Below are 16,200 nucleotides of genomic sequence, written 5' to 3' on the forward strand. Positions count from 1 at the left end.
TAGTAAGGCATTGTAATTAGATGAAGAATCGATTACAAAAAACGTTGCATTCATCTTCCTAGTCCCAATTTACAGTTGTAAAGATATAACCCCCTTAGCAGGAGAACATCCTCCAGCGAAGTTGCCCACCGTGACTTCTGTTGGGATCAAATCGTCATCAGCTTTGTTCAAGACTTTCAACATCCTAAAGGGTAATATATTGACTACTGCCCCATTATCGACCAACACTTTTGAAATAGGCTGGCCATTCATATGCAGTTTAATATATAATGGTCTCAAATGCCTTATGGAGGCATCATCAGGTGTTCTAAGAACCACGATACTGTTTTCGTGTTCATCCGTCTCGACGTTAATGGGCTGTGACTGAGAATGCTTTTCTTTATCCATTATTTTACAATCGATTGGGTGGTATCTTCGACGTCACCTGCCAAGTTCATAGGCTGATTTGGTTTTGCCTTGAACTGCTTTGGCAGAACTAAAATCATATTACATTGATAATTTATAGGTACTGACCCGAATTGGATTGCGGCCAGACTTTCACCAAAGGTTGCAGATCTCTGCGGAGATGGGGAAGCATCTTTGATCAGGTCTTCCTGTTCTGAACCCTCGTCAAAGAGATCATCATCGTCTGCTTCCATGAGTTTCTGGAATTCCTCCATTTTCTTCTTCAAGCTTTGCTTCAACTCTTTCCTACTCTTTGGTTGGGCAGTCGATTGGGGAGAAATTGCAGCATTACTTTCTTGCCCCCCATGCTTGAGAGTTGGTTTTCCCTGCACACTGGCTTCTCCTTGCTCTCGGGTCCACACCATGTTTGAAACCTTTGATGGTTCCACTCTTTCTCGTGGTTCAAAAACATGGTCCCATGGATCACCATAAGCCCTGGCTGCAAATTTCCTTTGAAGCCGCCTCTTCTGTGAACTGGATACTTTGGTATACCAACCCTCTGCTGGGAATTTTGGGTGGTTAAGTGTGCTCCAATCCTCATGATCATGATTAGGCGGCATTATCATCCTGGGTTGGTGCAACCCACGTCCATAAGGTCCTCTTCCTCGTGGTCCAAAACCTCTTCTGGAACCAACACCCCTTTGATTAAGGTATCTCCCTCGATTGGGAAATTGGTACCCTACTGCTTCAAGGTCTTGGCAAGAAGGTACCCCGGGCCTTGCAGGCACCACTGGGTGTCCTCTGAATAAGAATGGTCCATCATCTGGCCCATAGCAATGTTCTGACTCTATTCTGTTAAAAAGCCCTGGATCTATGCCTTCATAAATTAGTTTGGCTCTAACATATATTTGAAGATCATTTCCCCCCATTGTGTTGAACCTCAATCCGGACTTGGAGAATGCATTTTTCTGCTCCTTTTCTGCTATGATTCCTTCTCCATACTGGACCTCATGTCCACACCTGATACAGAGGTAATCGTTTGGGAACCTGGAAGTATGAGACTTTGCTGACTCTTCTTCAGTTTGCATTTGATCTTCATCCCTCTGCTTTTGTTTCTCAATATTAGAACCCAGCCTTTTAGCTAGGCCGGCCGTCACCATGTTCACTTCAATCTTTGGAAACGGATTGGATTCAATACCCATCGGGTCCTTGTCACCTTTAGCATATTGCAGCAACCCTTTCTGGATCAAATCCTGTACACAATTCCGAAACGTAACACAATTGTTAGTATTATGCCTAAATGAATTGTGCCATTTGCAGTATTCTTTTCCTTTTCTATCTTTATCAGAAGGAATAATATGCCCAAGACTGAGGGTGATAAACTTTTGTTTCAACAGTTCATCAAATATTTGGTCAGCTTGTGCTAAGTCAAACGAATACTGTCTATAATTTGCTTGCCCCCCATGCCTATTGGGTTGGGATGAAGACATATTCATTGGTTTTTCTGCTTTAACAGAGTGTCACAAATTATGGGGGTCTTTCCCACAACTTGTGCTACATCGATTTCAATATCTCCTTCTACATCTTGGTAATACGTTCCTAGAGATGTATTCTTTAATTGCTCTTCTTCCTGTAGAATAGCTTCAAATTGGGATGCTCTCATAGAAAGCTCAAATAGATCTTTGAAATTAGATCCATTAAACTGCTTTTTAAAGTTAAACTCGAGACCATCCTGAGCTATTCGAACTATCTCGGTCTCTAGCACATTACAGTGGCACTGGTTTCTTAATCTCTTAAACCTAGTTAAAAACTGTTCTGCCGTTTCATTTGGCCTTTGTTTTAACTTAGCCAAATCAACAATCGAAACCTCTGGTTCGTGCCTAAAGTATTGAGCATGAAATTGTTCTTCCATATCGTGCCACGTATGAATGGAATTTGCAGGTAAACTTATGAACCACGTGAATGCTGTTTTAGTTAATGAATGCGGGAACAATTTCAATTTAAAAACATCATCCAAGCCTAGTTCGCCTAACTACAGGCAAAACCGGCTCACATGTTCGATTGTTGATTGGTTTTCCATATCACTAAAGAGTGATAACTCAGGTATCTTATATCCCCTTGGTCTGTCAACCCAATGTGGGTAAGGCTTCCTAAACATAGGTTTCTCTACCCTGCGCAGCCCTGGTCCGTATACATCTTGAATGACTTCTAATATTTGTGCCTTGTTAATATTCATGGGATCTGGGGCTCTAAGAACATTTGGTACGTGAGGTTGTACGAAAGGGACGTTCTGACCGTTTCCATTACCATTATTTGGCAAATTGTGAACGTACTGACCACTATTTCCATTATTTGACACAGCTGGCATAATATGGTACGTGTAATTGCCATGATTTGGCACAGTTTGTGCAGAACTGTATATGTGCTGACCATTGTTCATAACATGGACCCCTGTGAAACCATTTTGAGAATTCTGACTAGGATTTAGACCATTATTTTGACCATTCCCACTACTGTTTCCAACTTCATATATAGATGGAACATTCTGATAAAAACTGGTTGGCCTTGCGGATCGTAATGCAGTTGGACCTACAAATGGTCGACTATGCATATTCATATTTAAGTCAAATACTGGATTTGAATATACCTGTTGAAGGGCCTGTCTAGGCAAATCACCAGATTGTAACTGTTCATGAACTACACCATTTGCATCAACATCTATGATAGATGGGGGTGTAACCACCCTTCTCATTAGGGTAATCAATTCCTGTGCCGCTTCGTCTTCTGGGTTAGACAAAACCTGTGCCAACTGCCTGGAAAGGCTCTGTATATCCGTTGGCGCACTCAAGCCATTTCCTTGGCTATTCTCTGGCATCCTTTGTTCAGGATGCATCACATCGTTTTGGGTTTCCAAGCCTTCATTCTGAGGCTCTGTTGGTCGGTCGCCTTGCTTTCTTGTTGCCGGTGCCATTACTTCCAAATTAGTAAGAGCCCTTCCTTCTAGCGCCAAAATTGTTTGTCTATTTTTTACTTGCAGTCGATGAATCGACTAAGAGTTGTTAAGCGTGCTGGAAATGTGGGTGTTTGTGGTGGTGGAGTTTGGTTCCTTGCCGTATTTCAGGACTTCTTTGGAAACAAACTTAATGAAGTGAATGGAGATGGAAGAAGAACAACAAAATGGACTTTATTATTCCTCGAGGTAGAAGTCAATCGACTATGAGAACACAATCGAACAGACAGTTACGTTACAAGCTACTCCTAGAGCAAGAAATGTAAAATACAGATAAAAGTAGAAGCCTTTGGGCGATTGATTGGGGGTTCTAAATATCTTCTATTCTTGTATTTATAGGCTGTCATCGACTTGAAATTCAAATCATATGGAATTCCCTCATTCGATTTGAATTAAGTGGCTCCATGGTCCCTATTCTTGCTCCACTATCTGCACGAGGCGGTTACTTCTCCATGATCTCACATGTTCCCAACGTTGTAATTACTTCAACTGCCTGCTTGCATTAACTGTCATGCCCACGATCTGTATGTGATGCATATTCTGAAACGTGTTCAGTTGAATATCAACCGTCGATCAGTTCACTTGATTTTTCCTTAACAGGCTTCATACTACATTTTATTAATTAGTCTAAAACGTGTTGACACGTGTAACATTTTGACCCAATCGATCATATGAGACTAAATACTAAAATATGGTGTAAACAACACTAACAAAATTTAAGATTATTTTTGATGGATTCCACAATTATTTGAAAAAGTTACACCTTGAGGAGTTGGTTTGGTGGTTAAAGCTTGAGACATAAGAGTTTGTTTTCTCCTTAAGTTGTAGGTTCGAAATATTCTAGGTGCTATCAATTCAACCAATAGTGAACAGAGGATTGGGTCCCCAAATATTAATCGAGGTACATGTAAGCTGGTCCCAACACTCACAAATATCCATATATATGTATATATTTCTATTTCTGGCGAAGTGAGTGGGGACACGTGTATATATTCCACCGAAGTGAGTGGGGGCACATGACCAGATGGAAACCTTGTATTATATATATATTCCGGCAAAGTGAGTGGGGGCACGTGCCCTGATGGGTCCGCCTCTACTCATAGCCTTGCTAAAACAGCTATTTCTATCAGAAAACAATGTTACGTTGGCCATCAAACCAAACAAAGCACATTTGACAACGAAAAACTACACCAACAAAAACCAACATTATAAAGCCCAAATGTAGATCTTGGCCTAATGATTGTGTAGCTGAAGTTAAAGGTTCGAGCTGATACAACAATATTGACATCATTTAGCAATAGTGATCTACTCACTAGCATCCAACTTCTAGTGGGAAAAAAAAAAGAAAGAAGAAGGAACCCAATCTAAAAAAGTTAAAATCAAGATGAGCAAGCACTAAAATACCATTACCAGAACAAGCAAAACACATTCACCTCAACATTGTCTTCATGAGAAAAGAAGTGGAACGAAACATAATTGAGTACTCACATAGCGGATCAGTCGGTTATAGAAGTTGGAGAAGTTGTTGTGGTTGAAGTACTTGGGCAGAAGAGTCTTAGAAAACTTAAGTTCGTCCCAAATTCTGAAGCTTTCTTGAGTTGGACTCCATGAAATGATTTCATCCGTAATGGGGTCTTCCACCATTTGAATGGTCTTCCTTAAAAATGGTGAGACCCCTACTTCAAAGACTTCCTCCATAGGCTTTGGCATTGAGAGAGAGAGAGAGAGAGAGAGAGAGAGAGAGAGAGAGCTCTGTTTTTGTTTTAAGTTCAAGTGTGGCCACAAACAATTTTTCTATGATGCCCCAATGTGGTATTGGGGCATGATGCCCCAATGTGGTATTGGGGCATCATGCCCCCATGAAATCTGAGCCATTAGATCAAAAATTAATAAATCTGAGCCATTGAATCAAAATCGGAGTAAAAAGGTAAGGTGGTTTTGCAAAAAAAAGTGGTGGTTTTGCTGTTTTTCCGCCATTTTTACTTACCAGAAAATATGGTAATACTTACCACAAAATATGAGAATACTTACCATGAACTATGGAAATACTTACCACAAAATATGGTCGATTGGTCATTCCGGTAGCAGGTCACATAATTTAGGCGGGAAAATTCTTACTTTTTGGGATTTTATAACACCACACCACTTTTTACTAAATCCACTCTGAATTGTCTTTTACCTAAGCTATTGTGTAATGGACACATAAAAAATGAGGTGCAAATATAAATGTAGTTAAAAATTTTAAATTGTGTGTATATATTTCTTAGAACAATTTTTGAAAAACAAAAAATAAAAACCATGAAATTATAATAATCTCCAAATTATATTAAGAAAATAAAATAATTTATTTTTAAATAGCTATAAATTTTATGGTATTTAAATCAATGAATATTGAATGAGAAATGTTAATATGTATTTATTATTTTTGATAACTTAAAATTAATATTTATATTTAAACACATACTAATACAATAATTATAATAATAATATTAAATCAGTGAATTTACCACATATTAAATAATTTTTTAATAAGACCTTTTATAGATTTAAGATAACGTATTTAATTTAATTAGAGTATTCAAATAGATTTAGGTATTGAAAAAAATTAAATTAATTTTTGCAATCAATTAACATTTATTTTAACGATTAATATCTTAAATTGATATTAGACTTTTCAATTAGTTGATAGTGATCAATATCATTGGTAGATATAGTAGTTAATAATAGTGTGAGTTGACAGTGATTAATTAATGAGTGACTTATATAATTGGAAATGTAATAGAAACCACTAATTATTAATTCATTATGTCTCTCTATTCAATACGCATGAATACAATGGGGTTAAATGAATTGGTTAATGTATGTTGGTAGTGATCAATGTCATTAGTAGATATAGATGTTAACTATAGTGTGGGTTGACGTTGATCAATGAGTGATTTATATAATTGGATAATGTAAAAGTAACCACTAATTATTGATTCATAATGTCTTATTCAATAAGCATTAATACAATTGGCTAAAATGAATTTGTCAATGTATGTTAATAGTGATTAATGTCATCAATAGATATAGTAGTTAACATAGTGTTGATTGACGGTGATCAATAAGTGATTTATATAATTGGGCAATGTAAGAGTAATCACTAATTATTCATTCATAATGTCTTATTCAATAAGCATTAATACAATTGGCTAAAATGAATTGGTTAATGTAAATTGATAGTGATCAATGTCATTAATAGATATAGTAGTTAACAGTAGTATCGGTTGACGATGATTTACTATATTACACAAATGCATATCTACTCGATATTAATACCATACTTACCACAGAATAAGGTTAGACGTACCACGACACCTCATGATTTTTACTACCATTACATTCAGATGTTACTTAATAATGTGAACATGCCAGAGTTTCTGTTAATACTTACCTTTTCTAAAGGATACACCTACCATATATTTAGACTTTTCTGCTAATTTCATAGGTTCAACAAATCTAAAGAATTGCTTTAACACTATATATGAAAATACTTACCACCATATATGGAAGTTGTTACCACTAAATATATCGTGGTAGACACATATGCCACTAATGCGATGCTTACCATAGAATAAGGCTATTGATACCACAAAACTTGATTATACTTACCCTCATAACTGTCGATGTTTGAGCAACAAATATAAGGCTATGAATTAAGAGTTTAGTCATCATAAAATTGGGGCTATTACTTCTCGACGCAAACTTACCACGTTTTCAACTAATACTTACCTTGTTGGATGGAAACAATGACCATGTAGTCTGGGCCGATGCACATGATGTTCAGAGGGTTGCGAACCCTCTGGGTTCGAAAAATGTACTAATTTTTTTTATATATATAAATTAAATTTTTCTTAGTATTGTCGGGGTTGAGTTATCTGTGCAGGGTTAAATTTTTCTTAGTTATGTATTTTTGTCACCGCTGGGTGAAAATCCTGGACACACCACTGCAAGTAGTACGATGTTTTTGAGTCACCGCTGGGTGAAAATCCTGGACACACCACTGCAAGTAGGGCTGTAAACGAACCGAATCGAGCCGAACCTTGTTAAGTTCGGCTCGGGATCGTTAAGGTATGAGTTCGGCTCGGGTTCGGCTCGAGTTCGATTCGAGCCTGAACAACTTGGCTCGAGTTCGGCTCGTTAAAATTTTTCAAAGCTCGGGTTCGGCTCGATTGGGTTCGTTAAGATACTAGTCTAGCTCGAGTTCGGCTCGGATTCGGCTTGGGTTCGATTCGAACTTGAACATCTTGGCTCGAGTTTGGCACGTTAAACTCAAATGAATAGAGCCGAGCCGAATCTAAGCTCGAATTGAGCTCGTCAAAACTCTGGTTTGATTCGGCTTAGCTCATTAAACTCAAGCGAATCCAAACTCTCTCATTGATCGTATAGAATTTGGGAGGAAAATAAGTATTGAATTATATATGCAACCTTAAAATTTTTTACATTTACAAATAGACCCCTATTGAATTATTAATTAAATTTAAGTATAGGTTCGCGAACCTAACCGAGCCGAATACCGTTAGGCTCAGGTTCGGCTCATTTACGGAACGAGTCTAGAATTGAGGTTCAGATTCAGTTCGTTTAGCAGACGAATCAAACTCGAACGAGCTCTTACCGAACCGAGCCTCGAACAGTTTGCGAATGGCTCAGTTCATTTACAGCCCTAACTGCAAGTAGTAAGATGTTTTTAACCACTTGTAAGGTGCTCTTACTTCTTGACTCAAATTTTACCAAAGGCACGAAATCATCAATAATGGTAAAAAAGAAAAAAGAAAAAGGAAAAGGCCACCGAGGCATGTCAAGTTTGATTATCTACATGAGCCATATAAATAAAAATGCGCCAATTTGCAATTTACATCCAACAGAAAGAGCCATATCTATTTATTTTTTATTTTTTATTTCCGTGAACCACACAACAAAAGAGAGGCAATTAACATCCAACAAAAGAGCCACATGTATTTAATTTATCCAAAATCTGTGGCAAGTATGTCCATCTTTAAGTAAAATTTGTAAAAACATTTTGTAGTCGTGGAAAATATGTTCATTTCCATAATAAGTACCTCTAGCTGTTGATTTTCTTCCGAAGTGTGTGGTAAGTATGTCCAGTTTTAAGCAAGTAAATCCACTATTCATGGTAAGTATGTTCATTTCCAAAGTAAATACCTCCAACAGTTGGCATTACTTTCCTCCAAAGTCTTGTGGTAAGTATGTCCAGTTTTAAGTAAGTGCATCCATTATTCGTGGTAAGTACATTCAGTATTTGTGATAAGACATCCAATATTCGCAAGCCGATTTCACAATTAGCGGCTTTAAACACAACAAGGCCAAGGGGAAAAACCAAAAATCGAAGCACGGTATACAAAGAAATGGACAACAAATTGTATCCAAACAAATGGATAACCAAACAAAAAGTTCAACTTGCAGCACGGAGAATCCACAATAAAAATTCAACGTTGATCTTGATAGTCCATAACCCAAAGCAGAACCACGGGATACTCCGCTAAAGGAGCAATCTGTAAACCAAAAAAAAACCCATCAGTATTGATAAAACCTAAGAGGCAGCCCAAGCAAGAAAACTAGGTACATAGTTGCAAGAGAACATCTCATTTATCTCAATAATTTCATTTTTGGCTTATTAAGATAACAATGAACATAATATGTTTGCATTATGGAAATATTTACCACTAATTAAGTGATGATGAAAATGATGATTTTTGTTCGATAGAAAACACTTCAATTGGTGAATCGAAGAACTATTGACTAAGAATGATCCAGGTTAAAATTGGTACCTAAACTAATGAGTTTTTGAAGACACTCTGAAGAAGAAACCATACGAAAGTGAAGTGAATTCCAAACTTTGCAATAGAAACTACTACTCCAAAATGGTTATGTAAGGTTTCAATTTGCAAATAAAATTTATCATTCATCAATACGGAAAGCTACAGAAATCGATGCCAAAACATGCAATGATCAAACGGAAAAGAGATCACCAATTCCTTATCCGTATGTATTTAACTCTCGTCCAAAGAAAACTCTTTCCCAACCGAAATCACCTGAACAATCCTCAATGGTCCTTCACCTTCATCCAATTCCCCTTTCACAATCATCATAGTTTCCCTCCTTACCACCATCTCCGGCTCAAACTGACCAACGAAAATTGGGGTTTTTAAAATAATATACCTCAACAAGATATTAACAAGCTGTTTAACTTCCTCATTCATATTCCCCCTGGATACACTAAAACATAAAATTCCCCTCTTCTAATTTGGGACTCAATTACAGATTCCAATTAGGCACTTTTGATTTTTCATCTCACAGATATTACAAACCCAACTACGTAGCCTTTCAAGTAATCATCAATGTCTCTATGCGCAATTTAAAATTCAAATAAGCATGATAACGCCGGAGAAGGAAAATATTTATATTCAAATGAGGAAAACGACGGTGTCGTAGAGGTTTTTCAGATGAAGGAAAACAAAAAAAGCCATAAACTCACTCACTGCTTCAACAATCGTGTCGTATAACTTTATCAAATGAGGGGAAAATAAAAGGCCCTAAACTTACTCACTCACCGCTTCAACAACGGCGTCTCATCATTTTCAAACTTGAACAACGCACAGACAGTCATCCCTTCAAAGACCCTGGAGCACTGGTCATCTTGCAACTGCTGCGACAGCGGCCGCACTCTCCCGAGGAACTTGTCCACGGCCTTGGCGCTTGGAAAGCCCGTGGCGGAGAACCTCTTGTCATTCCAATCGTAGAAGTTGTCGAACTCCACGACGAGCGTGTTGGTACTTTCTTCGAGCACCACCCGAGCGGTGTACCACGCATCGTCGAGTGACGATCGGAATTCCAGATCGGAGGGCGGGTCGTCGGTAGAGGATGTTGTGTTCGCCAGCGGGGCCTTCGTGGCGAATGTCGCCGTTTGCCGTGGCAGAGGCGCAGTGGTGAGGCGGGAGAAGATAGAGAGAGAGGTTGCCAAAAAATTGAGGGCTTTCGAATGCTCTTTTCAACCGGTATATAGGAGAGAGAGAGGGGGGGCGTAATGAATGATTGAGATTGAATAAGGAATATCCAACGCTTCAAGAAAAACGGGGGCATGATGCCCCAATACCGCCCTGGGGCATCACAGCCGGAGCCGGCCACAAATGGATATGTGTAGCCAAATCTCAGTCATTGTTATGCAACCTGGAGCTCTATTTAACTTTCTGGGAACTTCTCTTCGACCCCACTGCAGTACTGCCCTCTCACTTTATCTATCATGACCCCGTAATTGGAGTCCAAAAGCATCAAAATTGCAAAACCCTCCTGATGTAGTTTGGTGCAATCACAGCCGTTATTTCACCTCACAAGGAACACATTGGTACTGCTTAAAAGAACATATGCAGAGTAATCTTCGTCCTTTGAGAATCATTTTCGGAGGATGTTCTCTTTGGTGGTCAAGTTTCTTGTAAATCTTTTGGTTCTAAAATGATGGAGGTGCAGATCAAGAAAAAAAAAACTTGATGGAGGTCGTTTCGGCATTTTAGTTAGTTCCAATCCCAACATGCATGAATGCAATGTTGTACGAGGATAGAGCTTAATGATTGATTGATGGGCTGTAACAGCATTTTTCAGCGGCCTGGCTCTTATTCGCACCATTAACGTGGAAAATTATTCAGAATAGGACAGCCAGCTAATTGACTATACATACATAGAACACTACTAAACCACAAGACAGAGTACTTTCGTAAGTTGAAAACTCGCACCTTACACTAGTCCGAGCCAATCACTACAAGACTATAATGATCATCTGCTTGTTATTAAGGGGAGAATGAAAGGATAGTAGACAACGATTCGTGAGGAGTTAATGATCATCTGTTTGTTATAACAACCATACTTGACTTGCTTGAGTGCGGATTCATGAGAAAGTCTTGTGTTTGGTAGTCTTATGTTTCACAAAGAAAGATGAGAGCAGGCTCTTGCTGCGGACGGGTGCCTGGACAATCTCTCTCCGGCTTGGGTTGACATGTGACCTGAAAGGCGTCAAAGGTCTGGAACCCTCTACAGAGTCCTGCAGGTGTTAAAACAAACGACAGCTTCCCAGTCATTTCTAATTCACCAAAACGGAAACCGAGAAACTTACAAAGCAGAGCTCCTATCACTTGTGCAATAAAAGTCTCCATAACCAACTGTTTATAAGTATCATCAATGCAGGCGTGATAAAAGTAGGCAAAGTTCAAGGTCATTACATCATTGATATTTGAATTACATCCAGAAAAATAGAGAAAGGAAAAAGTCACAAGAGAGAACAGCCAGTTGCACAAACTGCTTAAACTCTATTTAGTACCTTGGCAAAAATAAAAAATTGCTATAAATAACAATTGTGTTATAAGTTTAGAGTCTGGGATGCGCGTCTGCTATATAGTCCCATCCATCCAGTTGTAGAAAAAAGACCAGGAATTTTAATGATATGGAGTATGAACAGATCTGATCATATGATGTTTCTATTTAACTAAATCAATCAACCCCCACCGAAGCCCAAAAGACTAACCTGACACCAGCTAAAAATTTGCTCCCTTCCAACTGGTTGGTTCCCCCATTCAAAAAAAAAAACCCACAACTGGTGGGTTCCTTTTTCGCACGTAATTATAAGTTCCTACAAACGATCGACAATCTTCAAACTTCCTATTTCACCACCAAATTCACTCAGAAATTTGACAATAATGATTGTCTTATAGTCTTCCATTATAGGAACTTGCAACTACTGCACAGAGTCTCTATGCAATTATAATGAACATAATGGAACCCAGCTACATCCTTCCATAGTATCTGGCATAAATTCTGCTGCAGAGTAAGGATATTAAACAAAACAGCATTCATGCCCTCCAGCTGAACCCAAAACATGCAACACTCTACTCATAACTAAAATGCCAAATATTCCAAGTTCTAACTATTAAAAACAATGGAGCTCCATAGAAAGCTAACTGATAATAACCTATAAAAAAGAGAGAAGTAACAGGAAAGAAAAGAACTCACACCTCATAAGAACTATTAAAAATGATTTCTTCTTCTTTTTTTTTCCCCTTGATATACACATTACCAATGATTATAACTATGTTAGTAACACAAACTACCCAACACAAGAGCTGAAGTCCCCGTGAACAGTTGCCTCTTCTATGTTCTCAATAGCGAGCACAACTGAAAAGTAGAATCTCTAGGCACTACTGATTGCACCATCTAACTCTTAGAACATATTTTGTTGATATAGCATCTAATGGATGAATGTAGAGGCAAAAAATTTGTTCAACCAATTGGATGAAGTGAAGATTGGCAAGCATATCAGGAAAAAGCTTAAGAACCATCATGTCAATATTTTCTCATCCGTTTCTCATCATTCGGCGTAAACTCAGAAGAATGTTGGGTGTCTCTGAGTTCTTGTTGATTTTCAACTTACCATCCGTGCTGTACTTGAAGCGTGACCTCCACCGGACCACTTGAGATGAGCAGCTGGGGATTTCATTAGAGTACTTTCTTTAGCATCTACAAGCACAAAAAACGAAATTATCATTCACCTATGGAAGAGCTATATCACACAGCAACAAGATAACTGGAAGTAAAGCCTAGGCATACCCACTAAGTGGAAGACCCCATAAGTTTTTCCGGAAGTTTTTTCATCTTCACTGCTGCAAGACAAATACCATCGTAAGCCTCCAAGCTCTCTTGGGAATATTCGGAAACGTTCAGAAGGATATACGGCAAAAAAGAAACTAAAGTTCTTGAACTTGTTTGGTTGATGGTTCTTTCTTGAAACTTATTTTCTTGGAATCTTTTGGAAAGGAGCTCGTGAATTAGAAAATATTAATGTTCTGTTTTCAATTTTATTAAAAAAAATTCTTCCAAGAAAATGAATATAATATAAAGATGGATCACTGTTTCGAGTGCCAAACAAAAGTTGTGAAAATTTCTATGCAAAATTGATTTTGAAAATTGCAACCAAGCAGAGATATCTACTGCAATTGTGTGCTAAAGTTCATCGACTGACCTTGTCAGACCACATGGGGCTGCTTTTAAGGTAGTTTCTGATTCTAAATGCCAAGACAGAGTATTTGCAGGAGAGCCTATATTCCACGGACAGAATAAGAGATAGCACGAAGATTACTGTAAATACTAAGCCAAAACAAAAGTCCTGTAGATTCATATGAGTAGCGGATCTAGTGACAGGAAGCAAGTATTCATAGTTTGGAAATCAGGTACCCGAAGGGTAAAGTCGAGGTCTTGTTTGAATATGACTTTGCCTAGCATCTGTCTGTATGTGTGGGCTAAAATGTACCTTCTTGTTCACAGAATCTAGCTTGGGGAGTTAAACCAAGAAACAGGTTAAAAGGGAAACTGGTACCATGAAAAAGGACTGATCATAAATTTAGCACTTGCAGAAGAGATCTTAATGAATAAATCTTACTTGGCAAAATGTAATGCTTATGATGCCTTGGGATCAATGCTAACAACTGCTGCTGCCGGAGACCTTCTTTATCCGTGTATGTTTGGCATGTTAGTAGTTGCTTATAGTAAAAAAACAAGAAAACAAAACCAAGTTCAGATTGTATCCCGAAAACATTCTTCCAAAAACCTTACATTTAGTGGAATTGCATATGAAATATCACCTGATTTAGACATAACACCTTGAGCTCCATAGTTGAGACATCTATGGATTGTTGGTCAAGTAGATCAGTTAATTTGTAAGCCACAGTGCCAAGGTGGTCAACAGCATTCACGAGGGTTCTCACGGCATAATCCTTCAGGTTGTCAAGGACCCTACATACTTTAGAAGTTCATTTCTACTAAAAAGCAGAAAAGTGGCAGTACTCCAAGACAATTGACCATAATGGCATACAAAAAATGCCAAGAAATTATTTGAAACCAATAGAAAACCATTCTCAAGTCAAGACACACAAGAACCATTATTATTGTTGTTGTTTTGGATGCTACCAAGTACCAATATAGCTACAACAACCAGTATTATTTGTCGTCGTCAACATATTTGTCACCACCACCTCACAATTCGATAACTGATCTTAAACTATTTTCGTTATTTCCACCGACATTTAAATCGAACCACTCTTATGCATTAGTTGAGCACCAAGTGAAATATCAGCATCATGAAATGTATCATCAAATCTCACACAAACTCTCAGGATTAAGTTAGTCACCTAGGCCTCTTCTTTCATATAATATTGAATAATAGGCTTGGATTTGACTATGATTTTAAAATAAAATTGAAGTTACCGTGGTCTTACATCTGTTTCTGATCACTGTGCAGATAAGATTTCTCGCAGTATTCTGCAGCGGAATAAAGTTGAGGCCTCAAATTCTTGAGTTCCTGAAGTAGTCAAAACAGAAGGATCAAAGCTCTTAATCTGTCAGACATGGATCAGGCTTTCAACAAACTATTTGGAAAAGACTACACAAAATATTTTGCAAGAATGAGCGCAGAACAGCTATCAAGCTAATGTTTGGTTCACAACAATTTCCAAGAATAGCTGATCAAATCAAAATGTTTCAGCTATTTCATTTGTCTGGAATCTACAAATGGGTCGGAAGGAACAGGCTTGGACAATCCCTAACACCATGTTTGGTTCACTCAAATGAAGCTGAAAAGGAGTTTTCATTCCCTTAATCCCCTTATTCTAACGTTTGGGAAATTCTTGTCAAACAAGACATTAGCAAAATGACAGAATACACCTAACAAATGAAATCAGCATTCATTTATGTTAGATACGGCCTGTTTGGCCTACATAAAAAAGGGGGATTATTTTTTTCTCTATTGAATTTTTTTCACATTTGTAAGTTTTCCTTAAATTTTTTGTGGATTATTGATTCGTCTCGACGAGAAGAATCTAAAAAGTACAAAATTATGACCTAAATGTTTAAAAAGTTCCAAAAAAATTGTTTAAAAAAATTAGAGTTTCAATAATAACGAATTACTTTTCCATTCCAATTACTCTCGTCGAGACGAATCAATAATAAAAAATAGACGCAAAACTAACAAATGTGAAAAAAAACCCTGAATAGAGACAAATAAAAATAATCAGGCTTTTTTATTAGCCAAACCGGCCCATAATAAATGGCCATTACATTGAAGGACCATTCCACTCTTTCCCTAAATCGTTCTAGTAAACCAAACTCGACCAAAGGGAAAGCAAATTAAGGATGAATGGAAAAGCCCATTGATTAAACAACAAAGCAAGCCAAGGCAAGGCATGGCAAATGGAACTTACTTAAATCAATGCCTAGAATACGAGAGCATTCAAACATGTATGTATCGAGTACAACATCCAAACAAGTACGTGTAACAAACCAGATCTGATAATGAAATTGAAAGAATCAAACCTGCAAGGCTTTGACGAAATTCTTGCTACGTTCCATGGACAACTCGTCGAAGGTCGTCGATGCCCCTTTGTCCATTTGGAGCTGCTCCAATTCCATCTCTCTCTCTCTCTCTCTCTCTCTCTCTCTCTCTCTCTCTCTCACACACACACACACACACACACACACACACAGAGACAGGACTTCAAGTGATAATCGTGAAAGAGAGTAAATTGCTGGTGGATTTTGGGCAGTATATGGAATGGAAGTAATTGGGGGTGGGGGTCGGTAGAGTATTTCTGTTATAGTAATGGTGCAGTTGGATTTGGATTAAAGTTAGGTTATGGTGGGAGAGCTAAGCAGAGAGAGAGAGACTACAGTATGAGTGAGTGGAGTCGAAGCAATCCCGGGAAGTGTGTTTT

The 16,200-nt window shown here is 38.0% G+C and overlaps 1 protein-coding gene across 4 annotated transcripts; it reads right to left on the minus strand.

Moving 5' to 3' along the window:
* Positions 1-8,648: 8,648 nt before the first annotated feature.
* On the minus strand, positions 8,649-16,200 carry LOC131333804 (protein ABIL1-like). Of its 4 annotated transcripts, none has more exons than XR_009201918.1 (10): positions 15,803-16,200; positions 14,710-14,792; positions 14,077-14,227; positions 13,875-13,974; positions 13,670-13,762; positions 13,458-13,533; positions 13,046-13,098; positions 12,870-12,955; positions 10,006-11,486; positions 8,649-8,946 (listed from the first exon to the last, which is right to left on the minus strand). XR_009201918.1 is itself a non-coding variant. In XM_058368572.1 (10 exons), exons 2-10 carry the CDS (start codon positions 15,896-15,898, stop codon positions 11,334-11,336), a joined length of 891 nt encoding a protein of 296 aa, XP_058224555.1. In that variant the 5' UTR covers positions 15,899-15,914; positions 15,955-16,176; the 3' UTR covers positions 11,030-11,333. The 4 variants fall into 4 exon arrangements, 2 of the variants coding, with proteins under 2 accessions (XP_058224555.1, XP_058224563.1); XR_009201920.1 differs by having other exon boundaries at positions 9,998-11,486; XM_058368572.1 differs by lacking the exon at positions 8,649-8,946 and having other exon boundaries at positions 11,030-11,486; positions 15,803-15,914; positions 15,955-16,176.

Source organism: Rhododendron vialii, chromosome 1a, assembly GCF_030253575.1.
Source record: "Rhododendron vialii isolate Sample 1 chromosome 1a, ASM3025357v1".
NCBI classification, from domain to species: domain Eukaryota; kingdom Viridiplantae; phylum Streptophyta; class Magnoliopsida; order Ericales; family Ericaceae; genus Rhododendron; species Rhododendron vialii.